A 22,895-nucleotide genomic window follows, 5' to 3' on the forward strand; every position below is an offset into this window, starting at 1 on the left:
GTTGAAGATGGGTTTGTAGTGGTTTGGGATGTCGGGATCAAGTCCAGGTTTTTTCAAAATGGCTGTGACAGCAAGTTTTTGGGATAGTGGGACGGTGCCAGTGGAAAAGGATGAGTTTACTGTTGAGATAATGAGTGGGGATAGGCTGGGAAGGCAGGCCTTGACAAGGGGACAGGGTCCAGAAGGCAGGTGGAAGTTTTCAATCCCACCATGAGGTCTGAAAGCTCTGTAGGGGAGACAGGGGACAACTGAGACAGGGCCTTAGAGGTTAAGGGGGGGAAGCTGAAAGGAGGGGCCAGGTTGTTGTAGATGGTCTATTTTGCTGTTTGGAAGAATGACAGGAAGGAGGTGTATTTGTTGCTGTGAAGGAATAGGAACAGTCCAGATGGTTGAGGAGTTTGTTCATTGTGGAGAATAATGCTTTGGGTCTTCTGGAGCCAGACTGTATGAGTTGAGAGTAGTAGATGGATCAGGTGTGGAAGAGGGCATCTTTGTGTTGTTGGAGGTGGTCTTTGTAGGCTTGGGGGTGTATGGTGGGTGCTGTTTTGTTGTGTAGTCTATCCAATTAAAGTGAACCAAGAAGCAGAGTGGGTGAGTAACATTATTACTGTAACTAAGTCTTGTTTGTTTTCAGGCTGTCTGGAAATTTTCAGGAAATTTTCAAGAGTGCATGAGTGAAAAATGTAAAAATGTAAGCTTTCTACAAGGAACTCGTGATGATCTTTCTTTCATGCATATATTTACAAGTCATAGATCTGAATAACACACAAATATGCTTTATTTCTGATTAGACAAAGGACACAGTTGTAAGCAGCAAAACTGACTTCAGGGAGATTTCTACTGAACAAATGCAACATACAAACTGGTTAAGACCACATGAAAGTTTAACAGTTGCTACTTTGACAAATTGGTGGTTCCTCTCCCGATTATTGCTTTTTTTGTGTTCCTCTCTGGTCTCAGCAGGATTATGTAACATTTGGGTCCAAACAGTGCCACCAACAGGCCAAAACTGGAGGCTAGGATGGCAAATATTTCCACTGCATCTGCATATTTGCCTGGTGAGTTGACATAAGCAGGGACAAAAGGCCACCCACACAGCACAGAAAATAAGCATACTGAAAGTGATGAGTTTGGCCTCATTGAAGTTGTCAGGAAGATTCCTTGCCAGAAATGCAAGCAGGAAGCTGAGGATTGCCAGAAAGCCAATGTAACCCAATAAGACAAACAAAGCCAATGGTGGACCACACACATTCACTTAGAATTCTTCTTACAATATCCCCTGTTTTCTCAGTGACACAAGAGAGAAAAAACAACTAGAAAAGGGGATAAAAATATAAATGAAATATAGAAGTTTAAAGAAATTATGGCTTTAGAGCTGCAACTATTGCAATGAAAAACACGTACTGACATTATTAGTAAATTTATGTTTTCTCTTGTTTCATAGAAGTTAGTGTCTGTGTGTCTCTATTTACAGGTTCAAAGCATAAGACAATGCTGGAGGCTCGGAGCGGTGCTGGGCCGATCAAGGCGTACCCTCGACCCGGAGCCAAGCTGAAAAATGGGAGCACCTCCCATAGTGAAGGGCTCGGGCCTGCAGAACAAAACCTTCCACTGCCAGATCTGTGACGTTCATGTCAACTCTGAGATTCAACTCAAACAGGTAGAAACACAGCGAGCATGGACAGTTAAAGTTCACCTAATATAGTGAAACCGTTTCTCCAAAACTCACCTTCTCACAGTTTTACAATGCTGTTGGGCCGTATTAACTCGGGCACAGTTTCAGCTCAGGAGGCAAACACGAGTTGAAGTAATCCCAGGATGAGACACCAGAGTGCGCTAAACGTCTTGTTCTGTTTAAGATGCGAGAGTTCCTCGAAACAAAGCAGCCCTGCCTGATGTGCTACATAGACTAGATGACTTTCGCGTCTGTGATAGTGTGTTTGTTGTTGTTGTTGCAGCACATCTCCAGCAGGAGGCACAAGGACCGAGTGGCGGGAAAACCCAGCAAACCCAAATACAGCCCTTATAACAAACAGCAGCGCGGCACACTCACCGTAAGTGTCTTTCTACCGCTTCTCTTTTCAGATGCAGGCTCTCTTAGAATTATTATTTTATTTATATATTTATTAGCCTGGATTCATCAGAACAGTATTACCCTGATTAAAACATTTATAAACCCAATTGTGAAATGTTGAATCAGTGATCTGATATAGTAAAAATATTATCAGAATAAACTAAATTTACTGGGTTCATTAATTTATACATTTATTTACTCTTTCTTTAAACATTTTTTTCTCATATTTCTTTGCATGTTCCTTTCTCCCCTCCTTAATACTCTCCTTTCCTCACCCAAATCCTCTTCTCTCCTTGTTACATATTTTGCTTGACTTGTCTTATCTTCTCTCCTTGTTTCTCTTCTGGTCCCTGCTTCTCCTTTCCATACCTCCTTGTTTCCTTTTCTCCTTGTCTCTCCTCTTCTCGACCCTCTCCTCTCATCTCATCTCCTCTCCTATTTTCCCTGGTTCCCCAATCATCCTCTCCCTCTTCTTCCCCATGTTTCCCCTTCTTGTCTTCTCTCCTTCTCCTTGTTTCCTCTCCTCTTTCTCCCCCCAGACGGAGCTGGTGAAGCCCTCCCTCTCTCCCTCTTTCCTCACCGCTCCCTTCGCTCCTCCGCCCTCCTCCCTCGCCAACACCATCTCGATCCCTCCTACCTCTCTCTCCTCATCCCCCCTCCTTACCCCCTCCTCTCTCTCCTCCTCACCTCTCCTCACTACCACCTCCTCACCTCACCTCACCACTGCCATCACTCTGCATCATCGCCCTCCTGCCTCATCGTCACTCTTCACCGCCTCCTTCCTGCGTCCAGCTCCTGGACCAATCAGAGCGAGCCAAGGATCGATTCTTTTCGCACCCTACTGAGGGCATTGTTGAAGGTGGGGAGTCAAAGCGGTAACTCTGAACGTCTGACCTTCTGATTGACTGAGCTACAGGAGAGGGAGCGATATGAGCTCTACCATCAAGGCTGCAGGGATTCAAAACCTGCAGCCTTCTCACCTGACTGAGGCTTCAAAATGAGACAGGAACAGAAAGAACCTTGTCCCCATCCTCCTGTCTGGATCACACATCCTTTTCACAGCTGATCGGACAGCAACGTGGGATGATTTTAACCAAACAGAAAGTCGATCATTAACAACCCACACACATGAAACCACACACAACAGAGGATAGAAGGTTTCTACATATCCTGGAAAAGGCGTGTTTTTTTTTTTTTATGTAGTCATGGATGTCTGGTAATGGTGAAGTCCTGGAAAATTACAGAACTTCTCCTAAAGCAATAAATGGTCCTGGGGAGGGGAATCAGGGTGCAGTGTTTTGTTACCATTTGTGAATTTTGTGCTTCAGATAAGAGCAATTAAAATGTCAAAGTTAAAGAAAAATATTTGCAATAATCAACTTGTACATGAGAAAACTCCTGGACCTCATCCTTTACCTGGTTTAAATGTTTTATACAAACATGACAAAGATACACCAGCGTCTTTGTTAATACACAAAGATAAATGAGAAGGTCTGGACTCAGAAGAACCCCACTCAGGTCCAGTTTGGTTCCTCCCTCTTTAGCTCTGTCTCAAACCGTCTCCTTTGAAATATGAAGCTCTTCTTCCTCCTGCTGGAGGAATCGACCAGCAAAAACCTGATGTCATATCAGCACCAGACTGTGATGCCACAGGTGTCCGCCCTTAGATGTCTCTGTGCTCGATGTCCATGTCATTCCAAACATACAGCATTTCAAGGCACACCAAAAAAATGCAGTGTGAAACAATAGAGATTAAAAAAAAAAGGCTGATGTTACTCAAAATGTTTCTTGTTGTCAACAAATCTCATGAAAAGTCCAGAATATGTTTGTCTCCAAGCCCTATGCCACATCAAGCCCCACAAGGCTTCCTATCCGGCCCCCCAAAATATAAATCATTGTGGGTGATTAAACAATAAACATAAAAATAAAACCACGAGGCTGAAATACCTTCATTAGGTTAATGGGAGAAATCACATTTCCCCTCTGACATCAACTTCTGAACATCGGACTTGACAGCTGTCAGGCTTATGTCTCAACATATTTTAACCTTTGATTAATTAGTAAGTTAATTAATCTGGAGACAAAATGTGTGATTGTCTCCTTTAGTGATGTCATTGTGTTTCAAAGTTTTTAGTACAGAGAGAAGAAAGATATAAAAACATATTAACATGATGACTATGGTCAGAACTAAAAGTAATACTGTATGAGTCCTGCCACTGGTTTTGAATCTTCTTATTTATAAAACTTACAAACCTGAAAAATTGGGCGAAAAGACTAAATCAGCTTTGAAACCTACAGTTAGTAACGTGATTAATTGATGGCAATTAACCTCCAAAACATACTGAAATATTGCGAGGACATTATCTAAGTGTCCCAAGTTCCTGCCAAGGTAATAAAAATATTATGGTGGACATTTTTTTTTATTCTCTTGCAGCCAAAGTTTTAGATTTATGCAATAAAAAAAATCCAGAGAAGGTCAGTTTTAAACAGGTCAGCATCTTTTGACAAAACTCAGCCAAAAAAAACCCAAATAACCTTCATCAAAAAGTCACATTCATTACCTTAACTTGCTGTATGTTTGGAACCTGAGTTTGAATTTGTGTACGATGAACTTTATCTCCTTTCATCTGATGTCTACAGTTCTAATGATGTCTGTTGTTGCCATCTTCACTGCCAGTGAGTAACAGAACTAATCCGCACCCTGGACCGGGCTACTTGCTGGTTTTACAGCAGGGGGGGGGGGGAGCCCTTTTGTTCTGATTGTTGCCTGGTGTGGACTCTCAGCCGGCTGTTTGTGTTTCTGTCAACCTTCCTGCTGAATCTGAACTGAACTTCATGAACTTAACTCTTACTGTACCTGACACTCTGATCACAAGAGTCAAAGGAACTTTATAAGACTTGAACACATCACTGGATGTTTCACAACCTGCAACAGCAAAAGAACGTCTTCCTGGGGGGGGGAAGCTTTTCATTGAGGAAAAGAAAGAAAAAAACATGTGTCTGGTTGTTTTTTCAGTGCCCAAATAATTGGTTTTACAGTGGATGTTGTAAATATTTACCCAAAGCTTTTTAACGACTTTTAGACAACCATCTGATCTACTTTTAGAAACTTTGGTCCAGAAAAAGAGTTCCCAGATGAGGTCCAATAAGCTTTCCTCTAGTGCCCCCTTCAGGATCACATCATATTTGTTTCAGGTGGTTGTTTAATAATCGTGAAAGGAGGTTTCACAGAACCAGAAGAAACCATAGAAGCATTTCCAAAAGCTCAAAGGGAAGTGTTAAAGCTGATTTTTAAGAATTCTTGTTCACACATATCCCCAAGTTTTTTTGTACCTGAACGTCTACCAGCAATGCAAGAAATCTCCTGATTGGAGTTTCACCTGAGAGTCACCTGCTCTGCTCTGTGAGCAGTTCATTGAAAGGCATGTGAAGCTGTGTGTTGAGTCTCATTGGCTGGAGTCAGTACGTCTCTGCAGCTCAACAAGTGACTCTGGCAGACAAACAGAGAGCTGTTAACTGCTGGTCAGGCCCTTAAGTTATTCACATGACTTTACTCTCTCAGTCTCTGTCACGTAGGTCGATCTGTACATGGAGGTACGACCACGTCTCCCAAAACAACGGTAATGTACTGTAAGATGTTTTAAAATCATGGGCTATCAAGTAGTAATGTGTGCGTGAATGTTATCTTCACATTTTTCTTTAAAATCAAAAACAAATGCCTCTGTATTCCCCCCCCCCCCCAAAAAAAAATATATTTTTGAAGACTCTAAATACAGAGGTTAGGGTTGATGTTTCTCTCTGTTGTTCTCCCAACAAATCCTACAGCAGCCAAGTTCACTCCGAATTTTCTCCCCTTTTGGGAAAAAATGGGATTGGTTGGTCAAACAGTCTGCTTTGTCGCTTCCCTCTATGCAACAAAAACAACAACAAAAAACTGTCATATAAAACAGGAAAAATACGAATAACTGCATGCATAGTTCAGCAGGGATACAAACTTGTCAATGTTAGTCTAGACTCAATGAAAAAGGCATTTCTAACACTTCAACACTCCACCATCAGACCCCTTTAGACACACAGAGAGTATTACATCACAATGTTATTAGAGCCGGCGTGGACAAGAGGAGCAATTAAAGCCGCCAACACCACTTTAAATCAACACATGTGCATGTAAAGGTTTTATCCTGAAAGATCTGACAAAATGCTAACCTCTCCTTCAACAGGGAAAGTCCTGATGCTAAAAAAAAAAAAAAAAAAAAAGGTTATTTCTATGGTTTCAAATGGTCAGTATTCTCTCGTCTGTCTTCCTGCCTCCTCCTGGATAACTTGAAGCATCTCAGTCTTCCGATAATGAACAGATTAAGGACATTTGTGTGTGTGTGTGTGTGTGTATGTGTGTGTTTATCTATGCAGTATTTGGTCTCACGGTGCAGTCACTCTTATCTTTGTCATCTGGATGCAACTGTTTAAAAAAAAAAAAAAAAGAAGACAAAGTGTCAAATCCATGTTGATGATGTGTGAAGCCGCTTTTCAAAGCTCTGAGCCGTTCAACTAAACTTCCTCCTCCGTCTATTGATGTCAACTTGATGCAATAATGTACAGATCAGCTGCTGCTTTGCTATACACTCTGCTTTCTTATCAGCAATACCGAGGCCTGAGAGGTCTCAATGCAAAGTCCTGAAGTCGTTGTTACTGGGGCCGAGCCGCAATACGAGAAAAAAAATCACACGCATTGTTTGTAGATGAAATGATGTTGACTGACCAGTTCTCTTCTGTTGTAATGGTTTCTGTTCAAATTGAGATTGTGCGCACATGTATGTTGTCTCTTACACCTCGGGCCCGTTGAAGAAAGAAGGTTCAACCAACTCTCAGTCTAACCCTGAGCTCTGAGTTGATTTACCCTCAGGTGGTAGACTCAGAATTTTGGGTTCCTGATCAGCTGATTCATAGTAACAGACTAAGAGCTTAAGTTACCTCCCTCTCTGGAACGGGCTTGAGTTACCCCTCTTTCTCGGGTTTGAGTGACCTCCCTTTCTGAAACGGAAAACCCAGACTTTCCCTGAATTCAGGGTTAACAGACTCAGTGTTTGCACTAAACCTGCTTACTGAAACGGGCCCCTGATTGATTCTCTTTGCATCCAAATACAATCTTGTCTTCCCTCAACCCAGAGGACGTCCAAACAGTGAATAATATCAGAGTTTAAAGGAGCGGTTCAACCACTTTTCTAGAGCCTCGTCCTTAACCGGACAATAGTTGTTTTCAGCAATTGACACGAAACACAATTTGATGTAGAGAGCATTATATGTGATTGTCCTCAAGAGGTAAATTTGTCTTGGGCAGAGAAAACACACAGCTCAGAGCAACTTACACGAACAAGCATAACACAAGAAATTACAACAATAAAAGACACAGTAAGTATGCAGCCGCTTCGAGAGCCAGGGTTGTTTGTTGAGGTATTTGCAAGAAATGTATATTTCAAACTTTTCAAACTTGAACTGAAGCAAAAAAAAACAAAAAACAACGGTTTTATTTATTTTTTTCATCAAAAGTATTTAAAGGATGAATTCAGATTTTGAATATCCAAATATAGTTACACGTTAGTTTCAGATTTCTGAGCAGAAAGGCAAGCATGTTCAGGTTCAATCGAATCAATCCAGACTCAGAGATTTATGTGAATGTGAGTTTCTTGAATTGAATCATCAACCTGTTGGTCAGACAGTCTATGGTTTTGAAAAAGAGGCATATTTCAGCTCTGAAGAGCGGCATAACGTCTACTTCAGACGTGTTAAAGAGTGACTCGTCTTTATGTACAGTATTTATTCTTTGAGCCTTTTTATGATAATGATGATGCAAATATGCAAATGAAAACTTGTCAGGGTGAGGTCGTGTACGATTTCTCTCCTTATCATTTTATTTCTGTAACTTTGTTTTGTTTTCAATAAAAAAATAAAAAGCTGAACGTCACAAATAATGGTCCTGCATTTTTTGTTTCAATGAAGAGAAAAGCGGATTGGACATCGTTATATGTCAGTCATGGGCTTTAACCTGAGTCCTTTTGTACTGTAAGTTAGCACTGACCGTTTGTTGGATTCATAGTAATTTACTGTAAAGGGGACATATTATGAAGAATCCACTTTGACAGTGTTTTTGAACATATATTTGAGTAACCTGAGAGTCTACCCACCCACAAAATGTGAAATAAACCCATCCAGTGCTTTGTTTGTGGTCTGCATAAGTGTTACAACACAGAGAAAAATGCTCTTTAAAAGGTGGGAAGGGGGTTGTAGTAAAGATCACTATTTGTTTTCCTTTCACTTCCTCTCTTTACTGCACCTCACCTTTATGGGATTGTCCTCAGATGGTCCCCCTCTCGGTCTCATAGACATGTTCCATTCAGGACTGCTTGGTAAAAAAAATGTATACCATTAAGAAACATTATACATTCCTGAACATGGGAAACGCTCTCATGACTCTGAAGACTCCACTAGAGGGCATTATGCTTACATCAAATTAAAGGAATCTGTTGACCCATTAGCTGTCTCAAAATGAAAACACTTACTTTAAGCTGGTGCTAATATCAAAGAAAAAACAGGACATTTAAACAGCTACTTGTGAACATGCAACCAGCTACAGAATCTAAACCTCCTAACCCTTTCCTCCTCAACAGAATAATAATCTTCCTGACTTACTCATGTCCACACTGTTGCTTTTTCTGTGCAGTGACTAAGTGTAAAAATGCTGCACTTCAACCTTGAAAGAGTAACATAGTGAGTGTTTTTCGGAACCAGCTCGCTCTCATCCTCCTCCTTTTTCGAGCAATTCAATTCTTCAAACTGTGTTTTTATAAGAATCTTTTTTTTTTATGACAGAGACAACAAAAGGTCTCTACAGTATTTACTTTTGTTTTACCAGCAGCTGTCCTTACACAGGTCTTACAGGGGAAGAAAAACACAGAGTCTGTTTTACCAGAACAAACCGTTCTGACGGAGGTCATAACGACAGACAAAAGGGACGGAGAAATCTGGACTGGACTGGAAGTCTTTACAGGTTTGATCATTTACTGCCAACCTGCTCTGTGGCAATAAATGATCCGGCCAGTTAAAAGGTGACAAGACATTTACAGTACAGTCAAGTATCATCCAGTTACGGCCTATCAACCCTTGGACACATGCAGCCATGCAGAATAATCGACTCTTTGAGGTGTTTACATGCAAGAAAGAAAACATGTTACAGTGAGAAATCAGTTTGAGGCAGCAGATTGGGGAACACCATGATGATTATGGTGTTATTTAGATCCCCATTCAAAATCAACTCAATTTCTGAATTATATTGATATTGAAAACCTTATCAGCATCTGAAATGATAAGACCTTGAAGCAAGGTCAAACACATTTTACAATCCATTTTTTGAGCACAAGTCTTTGTCGGAAAAACTTGAAAGGAAAATGTGAAGAACTTTATCCAAGTAGTCTGCCCATTAGAAATATTGATCCCCTTAAAACCCTGTAAAATTGTATTTTAAAATCCATTAGCACTTTGGGAATAAATCTTGTAAAACAGAAAGCAACTCATGATAACTGTGATATTTTAATTATAAATTCATATTTCATCAATGTGAAGATTAGGTAATAAAAAATAACTTTTTTTAAACCCTTAAATAACAATAATCAAGAACTGCTCAATGTCCTCAAATCTTTGTACAGACTCTTCTCTCTGTTATTGTCTTTCCAGGAAGTTTGTCACCCAGTTAGTTGTGTTTTATGTGTTGCTTTGTTTTGGAAATGATATGAAGGCACAAAGAAGATATGCAGGTGGGTATTTTAGGCTGTTGGAGGTAGCATGGAGGAGGTTTGGCTCTAGGACACCAGAGCTAACTGCTGAGCCTTCCTGACGTGTGGGGGGGACTAACTTGTCGAAACGCATGTGAAAGGAGGGGCCCACTTTCATGATGTGTGGGCCCTTGATGTCCATGTGGTTGTTTAGTGGGGTCATGGTGGGGTATGCAACTCATTTATTTCTGGACATCATTTATATTGTTACAATATCTTGAACACTTTTGTTCTTGAGATGTGATTTGAATTAATTTCACATCATAATAATATTCCAAAATGTGTCCTGCATGCGTTACCAAACAGTTTCACACAAAACATTTAACCTAAAAAAACCCAAAACAAATATCGCAACATTTCTAACATCAGATATTACAAATAATGGCTGCAGATCGATCAGTCAACTCACTCAGCTTTACTTTCACTGACACAAAAACTGAGGGAACCAGCGACAGCCCAAACTGTGATTTAAAAGTTTAACAAACTGAAATATCGTGTTTGACCTGCAGTTTTTGAGCCGATACGTGCAGTATCTGATTCCAAACACGAAAACATTCTGTATTAAAGTTAGTAAAAACAACAACAGGATCTTTGAGTTTATTCATTCCAAACGACCTCTACTGTGACCTTAAGGAAAGATGTTGTTATTCCTCTCTCGTAATCCACATGTACAGCTAAGTGGCGTCCACATGTATGATTTTCTTTACAAAACTGTAAGAATGATATAAAAATGTATTTGTTTCACTGGAGCAGTATCCTCCTGCATGTTCATGTATGATGTTCTGCTGAAGAGGAAATATTTCACGATCATACTCCGCATGTGTGCAGCTGGAAACCTTTAATGTTCATGAAGAGATGCCAGTAAACGCTCAGGTATTCTAAATGTTGTTTGTGTTTTTTGTGTTTGAACATTAAAGGTGCACTATGGAGATCTGGTAGTGAAATTTGAAAGATGGAGAAGTGAAACAATTCTATGCTATATTTTCTGAACTAAATGCACAAACTTTATTCACAGGACAAATTGTGTCCACTGTTTCGGGCCCACCACCATAACTTCCTCGCGTATAATTTTAATCGTCAGGGACAACATTTTCCTCTGAGGACGGTTTGTGTATGGAGATACATTTCTCCAACTTTCACATTTCTCTACCAAGACTCCATAGTGCACCTTTAATTGTGAATTCAACAATTTTGAAGATTATCATCTGATATATCTGTATCAAGCTAATTTTGACACTGATATGAAGAGTAAGAGTTTTTTCATGAAAATGTCATCATATTTTTCTTTTTGACATATGCCAGCATCTCATCTATAACCTTTTTTTTTTTTTAACATTGTATGTAAATCCCCCCCCCCCCCCCGCCCCTTTATCGGATATGATTTTTTTTTCATTTATTCCCAAAAATCCTCACATTTCCCCTTTGAAAGGGACACAGTGTTTCTTCCCACTCTACATTTTCTCACTCTCTATTTCTGATTTGAAGTTTCCCAGCATGGGGAGTTGAGACAAGAAGTTTCAAAATTATGAGAAGGGGAGGTTGAGAGGGGGGAGGAGGAGGAGGAGGAGGAGGAGAGGTGGAGTTGTTTAGTCTTTTCTAGGATAAAGGAGGTGAAGCCCCAGAGAGATCCTGCACAGAGAGGCTAACAATGCTGCAACAGGAATATTCATATTTTGTATTAAGACGAAGGAAAGATTAGGACTTCTTGTGTTATGTGCAGTTGGAATTGTTTTTTGGTTCCTTTTCCCATATAGTGGTATAACTGGGCTTGATATGTAAATGGACTTCTAAAAGTGTTCAATTGGATATTTTTGTGTGTTTTGCACCTTAAAGCTGACTAATAGCACTTAAATTACAATTTTGACAATAGGTGTAAAGTAAAGAAACAAACAGTCACAACAGAAAACAATAGATCAGAAGAAGAGTCCACAAAAATGCAGAACTACGAGGAGTCGGTGTCTTTTTTGGGGACATGGGGCCGGTTCCAGCGGAGGGTCTTCCTCCTGTTCTGTCTCACCTCCATCCCCAGTGGATACAACATCCTGTGTGTCATGTTCCTCCTGGCGAGTCCCCCGCATCACTGCCACATCCCTGTCCACAGCAACCTGAGCCAGGACTGGATCCAGGCCATCATCCCAGTGCAGGTCAGAACCGGTTCTGAAACGGATCACAGCTTTCTTCATGCCAAATGATTCGAAATGTTTATCAATGAAGTGGAAAAAGTCAATGAACCAATCCAAAACTTTTACTGTAGTGAAGGTGAATGTGACTTTTTCAGTTACATTTATTAAACAACAAGCATTGTTAAAAAGTGTCGTCTGATGAAATGTTTCTATGTATGCAGGAAGACATTATTTGCCTCTGCCTTCAAAATCTGTTAGCAATCATCATTGAAGAAGGGGAAAAGTCACTGATTGAAATTCAAACCCCGCCCTCCTGGGAATGTCTCTCATTGATGCTCCTTTGAGGAACTTTGTGATGATTATGACAACCGCTGTGGACAAAGTGAAACCTCTCATCTCTTTGCTAATGTTGTCCTGTTCATGTGTTCTCTTAGTTCTTTGCAACAGTTTCAGCAGCGTACAGTTTCATCACTCCCTCATACACAATATGCATAGAGGCGTTTCAGGCAGTACAATAACTACACAGAGATAGTTAGTGTCTATGCTGACGCCCTTGCATAGGCATCAATATTCATTACAGTGTGTTTCATAACCACTCTAGTCATAGACACACTCATCGCATCAATCTCAAATATCTCAGGTTTGTTTTTTCTCATTGCAATAAGCAGCGACTGCAGCTGTGTGTGCTGACCCTCATGTTTTTAGGACTTCAAGCAGTGTCCTCACTGAAACTCAATTCTTTGGATTTGCCCTTATATGTGTGTGTTTTTTAGTTTCTGTTTAAGTTTCTGTGTTTAGATTTGAGATATAACTCAGCAGAGGGCAGAGAAAGTAGCTTCTGCCTCTCACTCTCAGTGGCAGCACAACATCTGCGTGTTGACGGCACTACTTGTGATTTTTCCCAGGAGTGTTGACTCATTTTCATGATACCAACGTTTCCATCATGTGCAAGAGTATTTTATCAGTTTGTCACAGGCTCAATCGCTGTGTAATCATTTTGAAACACAGTTAAAGAGTTAAGAGGTATTTATTTAAATGGAAAGCTTCAGAGCTTCAAAGTGGCTGTAAACGACTTCTTACGTTCATAATGCAGCACATGACTAGTTGTCTTTAAAAGAGGCTGCAGGGGATGAACCCAACGTTGCATTTCCTCGAAGCTCTGCAGAGTATTTTTGCATCTCTTTCATCATTGTTTGGTTATTTTCTTTTGTCATAACAAGGCTGTCTTTGTGCACATTCATGCACGTGGTGCTGCTGTCTTTCAAATGATCTTTTGACTCTGATGGTGAGAAATGAGGCTGCATGTTAAAGCTGCTCTTTAAATCCTCCAACAAAATGACCTGACATGTTTTTGTCGGTATGATGAGCTGAATATTTGTTGCGTTTACACACACTTAATGGTTTGCACTTTGAGGCAAAATGGAGAGAAAACAAACGCTTTTTTATGTTTGATATTTAATTTTAATGGCAGTTGTAATATTGTTATGTTATGCTCCTGAATGGTTACAGTGTTTTATTGTCATATAAGATCATTTAATATAAGTAATAATAGAAAAACATGTAAGAGGAATTTTAGTGTTGCACTTGTTTTAGGGTAAGTCTATACAAACTTCTACAACTAACTTATTAATTAAACTACACAATTCAAACTACTGTGTATATTACTTTAATGTTTAAATCTTTACAAAGTTTTAATATTTTAAATATTGATCATGTTTTTGATGCAAAATATTTGGCAAGTAAGTTAATAAGAATGTTTTTATTTTAGCTTCTCTTTCCGAGCTAAGTAGTGATGATTCCCAAATTTTGAAAATGCAGTCAGCCAATGATTAAGCTAGCGACCTGATCCTCCCGCAGGTTAGAACTGGTCTAGTTTCAACTCAGTCCACCTCCCTTTGCTGTTGTTGCATCACAAGTTAGAAAATAACAACTTTTAATCACAATGTTTCCTGGTCAGATGGAGGCCGGGCAGCCGGAGCGGAGCAGCTGCAGCCGGTATGAGCTGGACGTGGTGCAGAACCTGTCTGCATGGGGATTCACACCCAGCCTGGGTCCAGCCCACAACCTGTCTGTACTGGGATCCGGTCCAGGGGTCCTCCTCTCAGGCCTAAAACAGGAGAGCTGTAAAGATGGGTGGACCTACAGCACTGAGTACTATGAGTCCACAGTGGTCACCGAGGTACTGAGCTACTATTGTTGCTACTACAGTTGCTATGGAAACATTTAAACTGTTTCTATTGGGGACCCTCCTCCCCTGTTTACTCTATGTTACTGTTTATACACTGATCTGGTCAGAACAGCTCCTGCCTGTGAAACATTGAGAGGTTATGACATCATAGTGGTCACCAATCATTGACTGCAGGAAGTTACCTTCAGAAACTGAAGACCAGGCTGGTATCGACTGCTTAAGGCATCCATCTTTGAGCTCATATGAGTTTGAGTATGGAAGGGTAGCCTACTTAGAGAAAGACTATCTCCACAATGGCCAAGGCCTGCTTTTAGTCCTGCTTTAATAATACACAAGATTGTTTTATATTTCTGTGTCCGGTGACCCTAAGAGCCTATGCACAACACAGTTTATTTCTATACATTTTCCTATGATTACAAGTCAATTCTAGTTGTTTTCTCTAGCTCTCAACTTTTTTACCTCTTTGTATCAGGACTTTGGTTTTCCTGTGATAATGACTTAATATCCTGAGATCTCAGAAAATGGCTGAAACTAACTTCTTATCACAGCGTTGTTATTCAAAGACAAGTAGAAAAATAAGTCAAGATCTTGGCAAATCAACCAAAATGTACTTTTCACCACAGGTTAGACCAGAGTTGAATAAAATGTATTAATGCATGTCGGCCAAGGGCTTCTGCAGCTGTGCTAAAATATGTTGTCTATATATCCCTTTTGTTACAGTTTAATCTGGTGTGCGGTGACCAGTGGAAACAGCCTCTGACCTCTCTTGCATACTTCCTTGGAGGACTGTGTGGATGCTTAGTCTCTGGACAGATCTCTGACCGGTATGTTTCAGTGTCATTTTAAACTGTTTACCTTTTGCAGTTCCTCACAGCTGCTCCAAAGTTATCAGAATGCTGGAAGTTAACTTTAAACTAAGCTGGCATTGACCACAGAGGCGAGGGTCTCCATAGCATAACTATGTACATAATGTTTTAAAAGTTATCCACCATTAACATCCAAAAAACAAAAAAGCTTTGTGGTTTGCTTGAATACCGCCATTGTAGTCACAGACAGGACCTCATTGTCTCTCATCTTTGACACCAACATAAGAGAGGACCAGATATGTTCCTGTTTTGGCTGACATTACTCTGTTGTATTTTTACCTCAGGGTTGGCAGGAAGCCTGTACTCTTCAGTGCCATTGCCATGCTTAGTGTCTTCAGCAGTGCAGTGGCCTTCGCTCCATCCTGGCCTGTCTTCACCTTGCTCTTTTTCATGATGGGTGTGGGTCAGATCGCCAGCTACATAGCTTTGTTTGTACTTGGTATGGGTTTCTCATTTCTGTCGTACTTTGATTGAATGTTGTTGTTCTGTCGTTGATGTCAATGGACACTTTTTAGGGGACCGATAAGATCATGTCTTCTTTAAAGCTCCTGTGAGGAGATTTAGCTGGTCATGAACTCAACTGAAATGAATACTAATGTCTGTGTACAACCTTAAAAAAGCAAACAAGACCATTAGCTACAAGATTGATTATTTCTGCATTTTAATTTTATTGCCTAAAACCGCCTGAAAGTGATGAATACACTCTGTCCGAACAGCCTTTAAAAAATATATTTTTACAGCAAAGCTTGTCAAAGTCGACATTTAACTGTTGAAGAAAGCAGGATGAGCTTTTCTGCTTTGTGCACAGGGGACGCCAACAACGCCAACATCAACACAAACTAATGTTTCTTACAGCAGCTTTAGGAAGGACATATTAAAAATGACATTTCCTGTTGCAGCCCTCTGTTTCAAAATAGACTGTGCAGTAAACCACCAGAAAATATTTCTTAGCATTATTGAGAGACTGTCCTTTTCAAAAATACATACCTTCTTTGACTTGTCTGATCTGCTGCTTTAACCTTAGAAATCACTGTTATTTTACATTAGTGAAGAAAGAAGAAAGTCACCTAGTACCTCTTTATGTCATTTCTTGACTTCTTTTTAAGCACTATACTCTTTATTTTGTTTTCAGGTTCAGAGATCCTGGTTGGTTCAACGAGAGTCCTCTTCTCAGGCCTAGGCTTGCCTGCGGTCTATGTGTTAGGTATGATGTTGCTGCCCGGCACCGCCTACCTGGTCACAAACTGGAGACACTTGTCCCTGATCATGACTGTGCCAGGCCTGGCCTGTATGCCTTTGTGGTGGTAAGAGGATCCCTGCACAACATTTAGAAATATCAGGTGCTTCGGGTTTGCAGGGGACATATTTAGAAATGAAGGAAAGGATTAAAAACGTCACAGTTCAGTTGATGAATTGCTTAAATCTAGAATAATATTTTTTTCCAGTCGGCTTATTTTTTATTTTTGTCTACTACTAACAAAACATTTCTGAAGGCCCTGTTTGCAAAGAAAGAGAATGTGTGAATAGACAGACCGTCCTTCATTATAATGGGACATTATTTAAGGTCATTGTATGCAGTGACCTTATCATCATCATCATTTAAGGTCGTGTATGCAGCAACACATTGCAACATCATCTTCATATTTACAGAAGCTACATTACAAAGAGCAGAGGTCTTTACTGGTCTAAATAGACTGGTCAGAAACATCAACTGTATATAAAAATGGACATCCTCCTGTGGTACAAAAATGAAGCCAAAATACCTCTTGCACTGGGCTATGACATGGTGACTTAACTTAGAGAGTATTGCACAGCCCTCCTTTATAGTGTGACCCATTTCCCATCTGTTAACTTGAAGGAGGCAGAGCTTATGAGCTGTACTACAGCCGGTCAGTAGAGGGAGCTCCAAATGTTTTGGCCTCACTTTGTTGTGGGGAGCTGTCACATCATCTATCTTTTTATACAGTCAATGGTCAGAACTCCTATGGATCATATGTCTAGGTAGTACCACAAAGTAAATAACCGTTCCCCTTGTTTCAATTAAAGCCTTTTTACGTATAGTTCATATCTGATACAGCAGCACGACTGGTCTTCAGCCTTGCTAAAAGAGCACATGTCACTCCGCTGTTCATCTCCTTACTGTTAGCATCAAATTTAAAACTCTGCTGCTCGCTTACAAAACAGCGACAAAAACGACTCCGACTCCATTCGATCTGAAGAGTCCCTCTGCACCTTTAAGAAAAAGCTAAAGACCCAGCTCTTTCATGAATACCTACTAACTTAATGATGATGGTCTCCATATCCATTGATGATGATGATGGTTGTGACGATGGTTTTTGTTTGATAACGATGACTTATAAGATGGTTTCTATACTGATTAGAGCTCTCAAGAACTGCCGTCAATGTTGTGCTTTGCCTCTGGTCACTTCCTGTCAGCACCTGTGTGTCCAATCGGACTCAAAGCTGATAGTTTGCTCTTACTGACATTGTTCCCTTTTTTCTAGATCCTTGCTTGTGTTGTACTTACTCTCTGATGTACGTCGCTTTGGATAAAAGCGTCTGCTAAGTGAATTGTAGAATTGATACATGTTTGTGTTTGTCTACTGTCCAGGCTGATTCCAGAGTCTCCTCGCTGGTTGGTGTCTTGTGGCCGTTTTCAGGAAGCAGAACTCCTGCTAAAGTCAGCCGCTCTGGAGAACCGAGTAGAAGCTCCACAGGTCATCTTCCTCTCAGCCAAGGTGAAAATAAAACCCTCTCACCTCAAAAGTTGTCCAAACACTAAAAACAATAGTGAGAGTACTTTAAGTTCTGTCTCTCCACAGGTCGAAAAGGAAGAAAGCCAGGAGACAGAGTCGCTAAGTTTCCTGGACCTGCTGAGGACCAGCAACATCCGAAATGTAACATTCAAGCTGTGGCTCATCTGGTGAGTGCTCTGTGATCAAATGGATGTTAATGATTCAAAGGGCCATCAACCAACATATCTAGATTTAAAAAAAAAAACATATTTGATCAGCTTAAAACAAAACACAGCTAACATTAGCATTCAGCCGCTTGCTAGCAAATGTCTAAACTCTAAAGCGTATGCTAGTTCTTAAACACTACTATTTTACACATTTATTAGCCTGAGGTGAAAGTCACTGGATGTATTTCAAGCTAACAACATAGCGTTAGCTGTGTAGCTCTCCCTTCAAGCTCCACTGCTATTTTCATGTTACAGGATCATGGATAAAAGCATTAGTGAAACAATAATGTTAAATACGATGTTTACAGTACGCTGCTGGAACATTTCCGCCGTGGGTATGTGGTCTGTAGCAAGGCTAATTAGTCAACCCATCGATCTAACAGATTCACTGAGGATATTAATGGTTCTGAGGACATTAAGGTAAAAGCCTTTTTCTTTTGTTGTTTTGCAGGTTTTCTTTGAGCGTAAGCTACTTCGGACTCTCATTCAATCTGTCTAGTCTCTATGGCAACCCGTTCCTGAACTACTTCCTGTTGTCAACTGTTGAGCTTCCAGCATACCTCGTCAGCTGTGTGGCAGCTTGTAGTCTACCTCGCCGCCTGTCCTGTATCAGCTTCACCCTGCTGGGGGCGCTGGCTCTGCTCCTCATTCAGATCACTCTGCACAGTGAGGAAGACCACAAAGTGGCTGTATAGTCAAAAACTACTTTTATTTTTTAACATCTTGATGGATATACAGAAATTAAATTATGTAAGATATTCAACTAATGGACCATTTTCATAGCAGCTGATGGTTCACCTACCCTCACCCCCCTTAGTTACTGTTGCTATGGCTCTGAAGGCCATTTGTTCTACCACAGAAACATGAAGGTCAATGCTAACATTTGCAGCCATAGCTTTCAGCCTTTTAGAGTTCATTGTAGTTTTTTTTTAAACAAATGTTCTTGGCTTCAGGTGAAGGTAGACCTCAATCCTTTCTTAAAACATTTGCTAAGTTGATGTTTAAGAATTTTAAATCCAGCTTTATTTACATCCATGTTATCTAGCTTACAGATCGCTTCCTTTTTAGCACTGATGCGTGTCATATTCTGTTACTACCACCTGTAGATTAGTGAAATATTGTTCAACTATGGGGGGAAATATGTTTGAATTATGGCATGTTGTCATGTGCATCCCTGCATGGGATGTATGTCGAGAGGATAAACATAACTGGGACCCACTTATGGAAAAACTGGATATTGCTACTAGAGATCAAAAACCAAGGAACCAATAAATGTCCTCTGAAATGAATGCTTCTTGATTTCTGAATATTTAGCCTCTCCCGTTCAGTGAACAGTCGATAACAATGTACACGATACAACATATCTGTGTGAAATGCTTCGTTAGCCCTGAACACTAGCTTACAACCCTCCTCCTCTTCACAGGTTATGCAAATCTCACCCTGACTCTCGTGCTGATCGGTAAATTTGGCATTCTCGCCGGCACGGGGGTGTTGTACATGTTCACTGGGGAGCTGTTTCCCACAGTCATCAGGAACACAGCAATGTCGTCCTGTGCTATGTTCTCCAGAGTGGGGTCTTCTGTTTCTCCCTACCTGCTGCAGCTGGGTGAGAACTCCAGCTTTTTACATTAAACAGCAGAGAGTCAGTGTATCATATGTAAATATGTTTTTATGACTTTTATGGGATTCAAGGAATCTAAATATTTGTATAATTGATTAAATGTATTTAATTTACATGTCACAGAGTGCCCAACCTGTATGGATTTACAAGACACCAGAAATATAGTTGCATTGTTGGAGCAATTCATTGCAAAACATTACAAAGTTTCAAGATCCTTTTGCAGCTCTGTCTTGAAAAATGTGTTCTGAAATTTCGACTTTGCAAAAAAAAAATCCACTACAAAAAAAAACACTTCTAAAGCATCCAGCATTTTAATAATCATCCAAACAGAGAAAAATGAAGATCAATGGAGGACATATTATAAAAATGGCATTCCTTTTGTCGTCATAGATGGGACAATAAAGCAAAAAATGAATCTTATTCTTATTGGCACTGAAAGGTTATCTTCCTGAACTCATCTGTGTGCAGAGTGATCTTTGTATTTTGGTTAACAAAGGGTTGTACTCTTGAACTAATCTTTACGAGACAGTAGGTCTGTAGTTTTGTTTGACAGCATATATCAACAGACCATATTTCTCTGTACAGAAGAAACATGTTCCTCTTAATCTCCTGAATGTGGTTGTTGTTGTTGTAGCAGTAGCTATGACAGCAGACTAGAGCTGCTCTTTCGATTTGTTCAGCTGATGTTCATTTCAAAGTTGGCAGTCCTGTGTTGAACCTCACAAACTAGATTGTTTTTGTTTGATCTGATCTGATTTCGCAATCATTAGATCAGAAATTTTAAAAGTTGAGTTGTTATTTTGGAGGAAGTAATCCTTTCAATGCTTATTTAAGTTTGTGTCTAAACCAATCTTGAAGGTATGAACTCACGGATCTGGTCTGGTTTTTGTCTCCAGCTGTGTTCTATCAGTTCCTGCCGTGGATCATTGTGGGTTCTCTGTCGCTGCTCAGTGTCCTGCTCTGCTTCTTCCTGCCTGAGACCTTCAGGCAGCCGCTGACCGACACCATCGAGCAGATGCCGACAACACAGCAGTCGGTTTGCAGGTCAGTCAGCTTGGACGTGTTACCTCTTAGTGTCCCTTGTGAAGCCAATGGTATACAGTTTCATTTCAGTTTCTCGAGGCCAGCAGCGGGGAACTAAAAAGCTTTATTGGTCAGTTTTCAGACCCCTCCTACTTAACTTGATTAACTACAGCACCAACAAATGATGGAATAGAGCTAAACATAATTATGAGCAGCTGAGTCTGACAGATCTGGGGCTAAGGGATTTGTGCTAATAAACAACAAACAAACAAAACAGTAAACTGCATAAACAACATAAAACAAGACTGTAAAGTTCAGTACATATGGCTTTCTTTTTAAATGTTTATGGAATGTAAAGATTGTTTGAGTGTTAATACCGTACATGCTGTAATTATGCATGATGGTACTATTAGTATAATATTATGGTACCATTAAGAGTGGACTAGTCAGGACGAGTCTTTACCACAGTGGCCTCCCAATCAGGAAAGAGGTGAAGCAAATGTCTATCTACTGTCTCCTCCAAATAAAGCTCTTCTGTCTCAAATTAAAAAAAAAAGGTTGCTGTTGCCTAAAAAGCTAAACTCAAGCTTTTAATGTATGCATGTAATATTTTCTGGAAAGATGGAGAATTTGATTACAACACAACAACATGCAGGCCTGTTTCTGTTTCACGCTGTCAATAGCTCATGTTGAGGTGTTGCAGGCTGAAAAAAACGAATAAAGTAGAAACAGCCACATCTGAAACACTTCATTAATGTCAAAACAACATAGACATGAAGTTGACAAAGAACAGACACACAAAAAAAGACAAATAAAATATACATGTTTAAAATATGCATGAAAGGAAAATATGCCACTTTAAATCATTGCAATCATCATAACAAACAAAGTAGTTATGTTGTAAGACTTGATGAAAAAGTTTGAATGCAGCCTGAATAATGCAGCATCTCTTCTCTTCAATTGTCTTTCATGTTCAGTTGGCCATGGGCTTCAACAGCGCCCTCAAAGGATGATGGGAAATCAACTAAAGACCAGACTACTGCACCTGAGATCATCTGCACAACTCGCCTATAAAACTCTAACAAAAAAAATGTGTGTGTGTGTGTGTGTGTGTGTGTGTGTGTGTGTGTGTGTGTGTGTGTGTGTGTGTGTGTGTGTGGACAAAACACTGAAACCAAGACCAAATTGTCTTTTTGTCAGTCGTGTGTCCTATTGTCTGTGTCCACCAGATGGCGACATTTCATCAATGGGAGGACCTGCGTAGCAAAATGTGATGCATTCACTGACATCTCACAAATAAGAATCTCAGAGGTTTTTTTTTATTTTTTTAAAAAGGTTATGTGAAACCATGAAGAAGTTTACTTTATTTGTTGTCCAATCAAGTTAACTTTGTTTCCACTCAGCTATTTTAGAATTTTATGAAGTTAGGACATTAAAAACGACACGAGGAGATAGTGAGTCTGCCAAAAGTTAGAGTCACAGTCAATATCTTTTATATGAATTTGAGTCATGTGAAAAAAGGTTAAATTGAAACTGAATTGTGTTGTGACTCCAGAAGTTTAGATTTATTGTGCAGTTGCAGCAGCAGCAGTGTGCGTCCTATAAAAAGTGGTCATTTTTAAAACGCAAGATTAAGAGCTGGTTATTTTAAATGACTTTTGGTTGTGTATAAAAATGTTTGTTTATACAATGATATGAAGAAAAAATATGTGTTTGTATTTAATAAAGTTTCTATATTGTCTCTATAGCCTGTCTGATCAGGTCACCTACCCCGTTTCAAAAACAATAATCTTCTATCAATCATATTTAGATTTTTGATTTAGTTTATTTAAAGCAGAACTGGCAGGTACTTTTATGTAAATGGTCATTTTAACGATAAATGATAAATCTATTTCTGAATGTTTCTGGAGGCACATGATGAACGACCTGGTAGTGGTCTGAAATGATGGGGCGTGGTCTATCTGGTTTTAGCCCCGCCCCGGATACATGGCTCGTGCTTCATAAAGCTTCACATGCTTTCACCGGAAGAGAGAAAACCAAACCTTCGTAATTAAATCGAGGGATTTTTGCAATATAACAAAAGAGCAGTGTGCTTAAAAGGACAAAACAAAGAGAGAACAATATTTTCTCAAAACATTATTTCAGCATAATTAAGTGGGCTATATTGGTTCAGGATAAATTATTAATTAATGCTGAGAAGCCGTACAAAGGA

General features: G+C 39.9%; 2 protein-coding genes across 2 annotated transcripts in view; both read left to right on the forward strand.

The window, feature by feature from the left end:
- znf385b (zinc finger protein 385B) overlaps positions 1 to 7,594 on the forward strand; it is a 56,752-nt gene extending 49,158 nt beyond the window's left edge. Inside the window, 5 exon segments of the mRNA XM_065962311.1 lie at positions 961 to 1,015; positions 1,475 to 1,572; positions 1,574 to 1,660; positions 1,959 to 2,054; positions 2,614 to 7,594. Coding sequence (XP_065818383.1) covers positions 961 to 1,015; positions 1,475 to 1,572; positions 1,574 to 1,660; positions 1,959 to 2,054; positions 2,614 to 2,919 — 642 coding nt within the window. The 3' untranslated portion in view covers positions 2,920 to 7,594.
- A 3,684-nt stretch (positions 7,595 to 11,278) lies between these two features.
- Positions 11,279 to 22,420, forward strand: LOC109983964 (organic cation/carnitine transporter 2-like). Its single transcript, XM_065962624.1, has 11 exons — positions 11,279 to 12,044; positions 13,981 to 14,202; positions 14,932 to 15,035; positions 15,362 to 15,516; positions 16,210 to 16,381; positions 17,689 to 17,815; positions 17,900 to 18,000; positions 18,491 to 18,705; positions 19,463 to 19,645; positions 20,557 to 20,704; positions 21,661 to 22,420. Exons 1-11 carry the CDS (start codon positions 11,835 to 11,837, stop codon positions 21,755 to 21,757), a joined length of 1,734 nt encoding a protein of 577 aa, XP_065818696.1. The 5' UTR covers positions 11,279 to 11,834; the 3' UTR covers positions 21,758 to 22,420.
- Positions 22,421 to 22,895: the final 475 nt, after the last annotated feature.

This window comes from Labrus bergylta, chromosome 13 (genome assembly GCF_963930695.1).
Source record: "Labrus bergylta chromosome 13, fLabBer1.1, whole genome shotgun sequence".
Taxonomy (NCBI): domain Eukaryota; kingdom Metazoa; phylum Chordata; class Actinopteri; order Labriformes; family Labridae; genus Labrus; species Labrus bergylta.

What these genes read in the sequence shown, in the direction of transcription:
- LOC109983964 (XM_065962624.1), top strand. Translation starts at nt 11,835, where the DNA reads ATGCAGAACTACGAGGAGTCGGTGTCTTTTTTGGGGACATGGGGCCGG. An exon ending in TCATCTTCCTCTCAGCCAAG is followed by an intron (nt 17,816 to 17,899) that starts GTGAAAATAAAA and finishes GTCTCTCCACAG; the next exon opens with GTCGAAAAGGAAGAAAGCCA. An exon ending in CATTCAGATCACTCTGCACA is followed by an intron (nt 18,706 to 19,462) that starts GTGAGGAAGACC and finishes TCCTCTTCACAG; the next exon opens with GTTATGCAAATCTCACCCTG.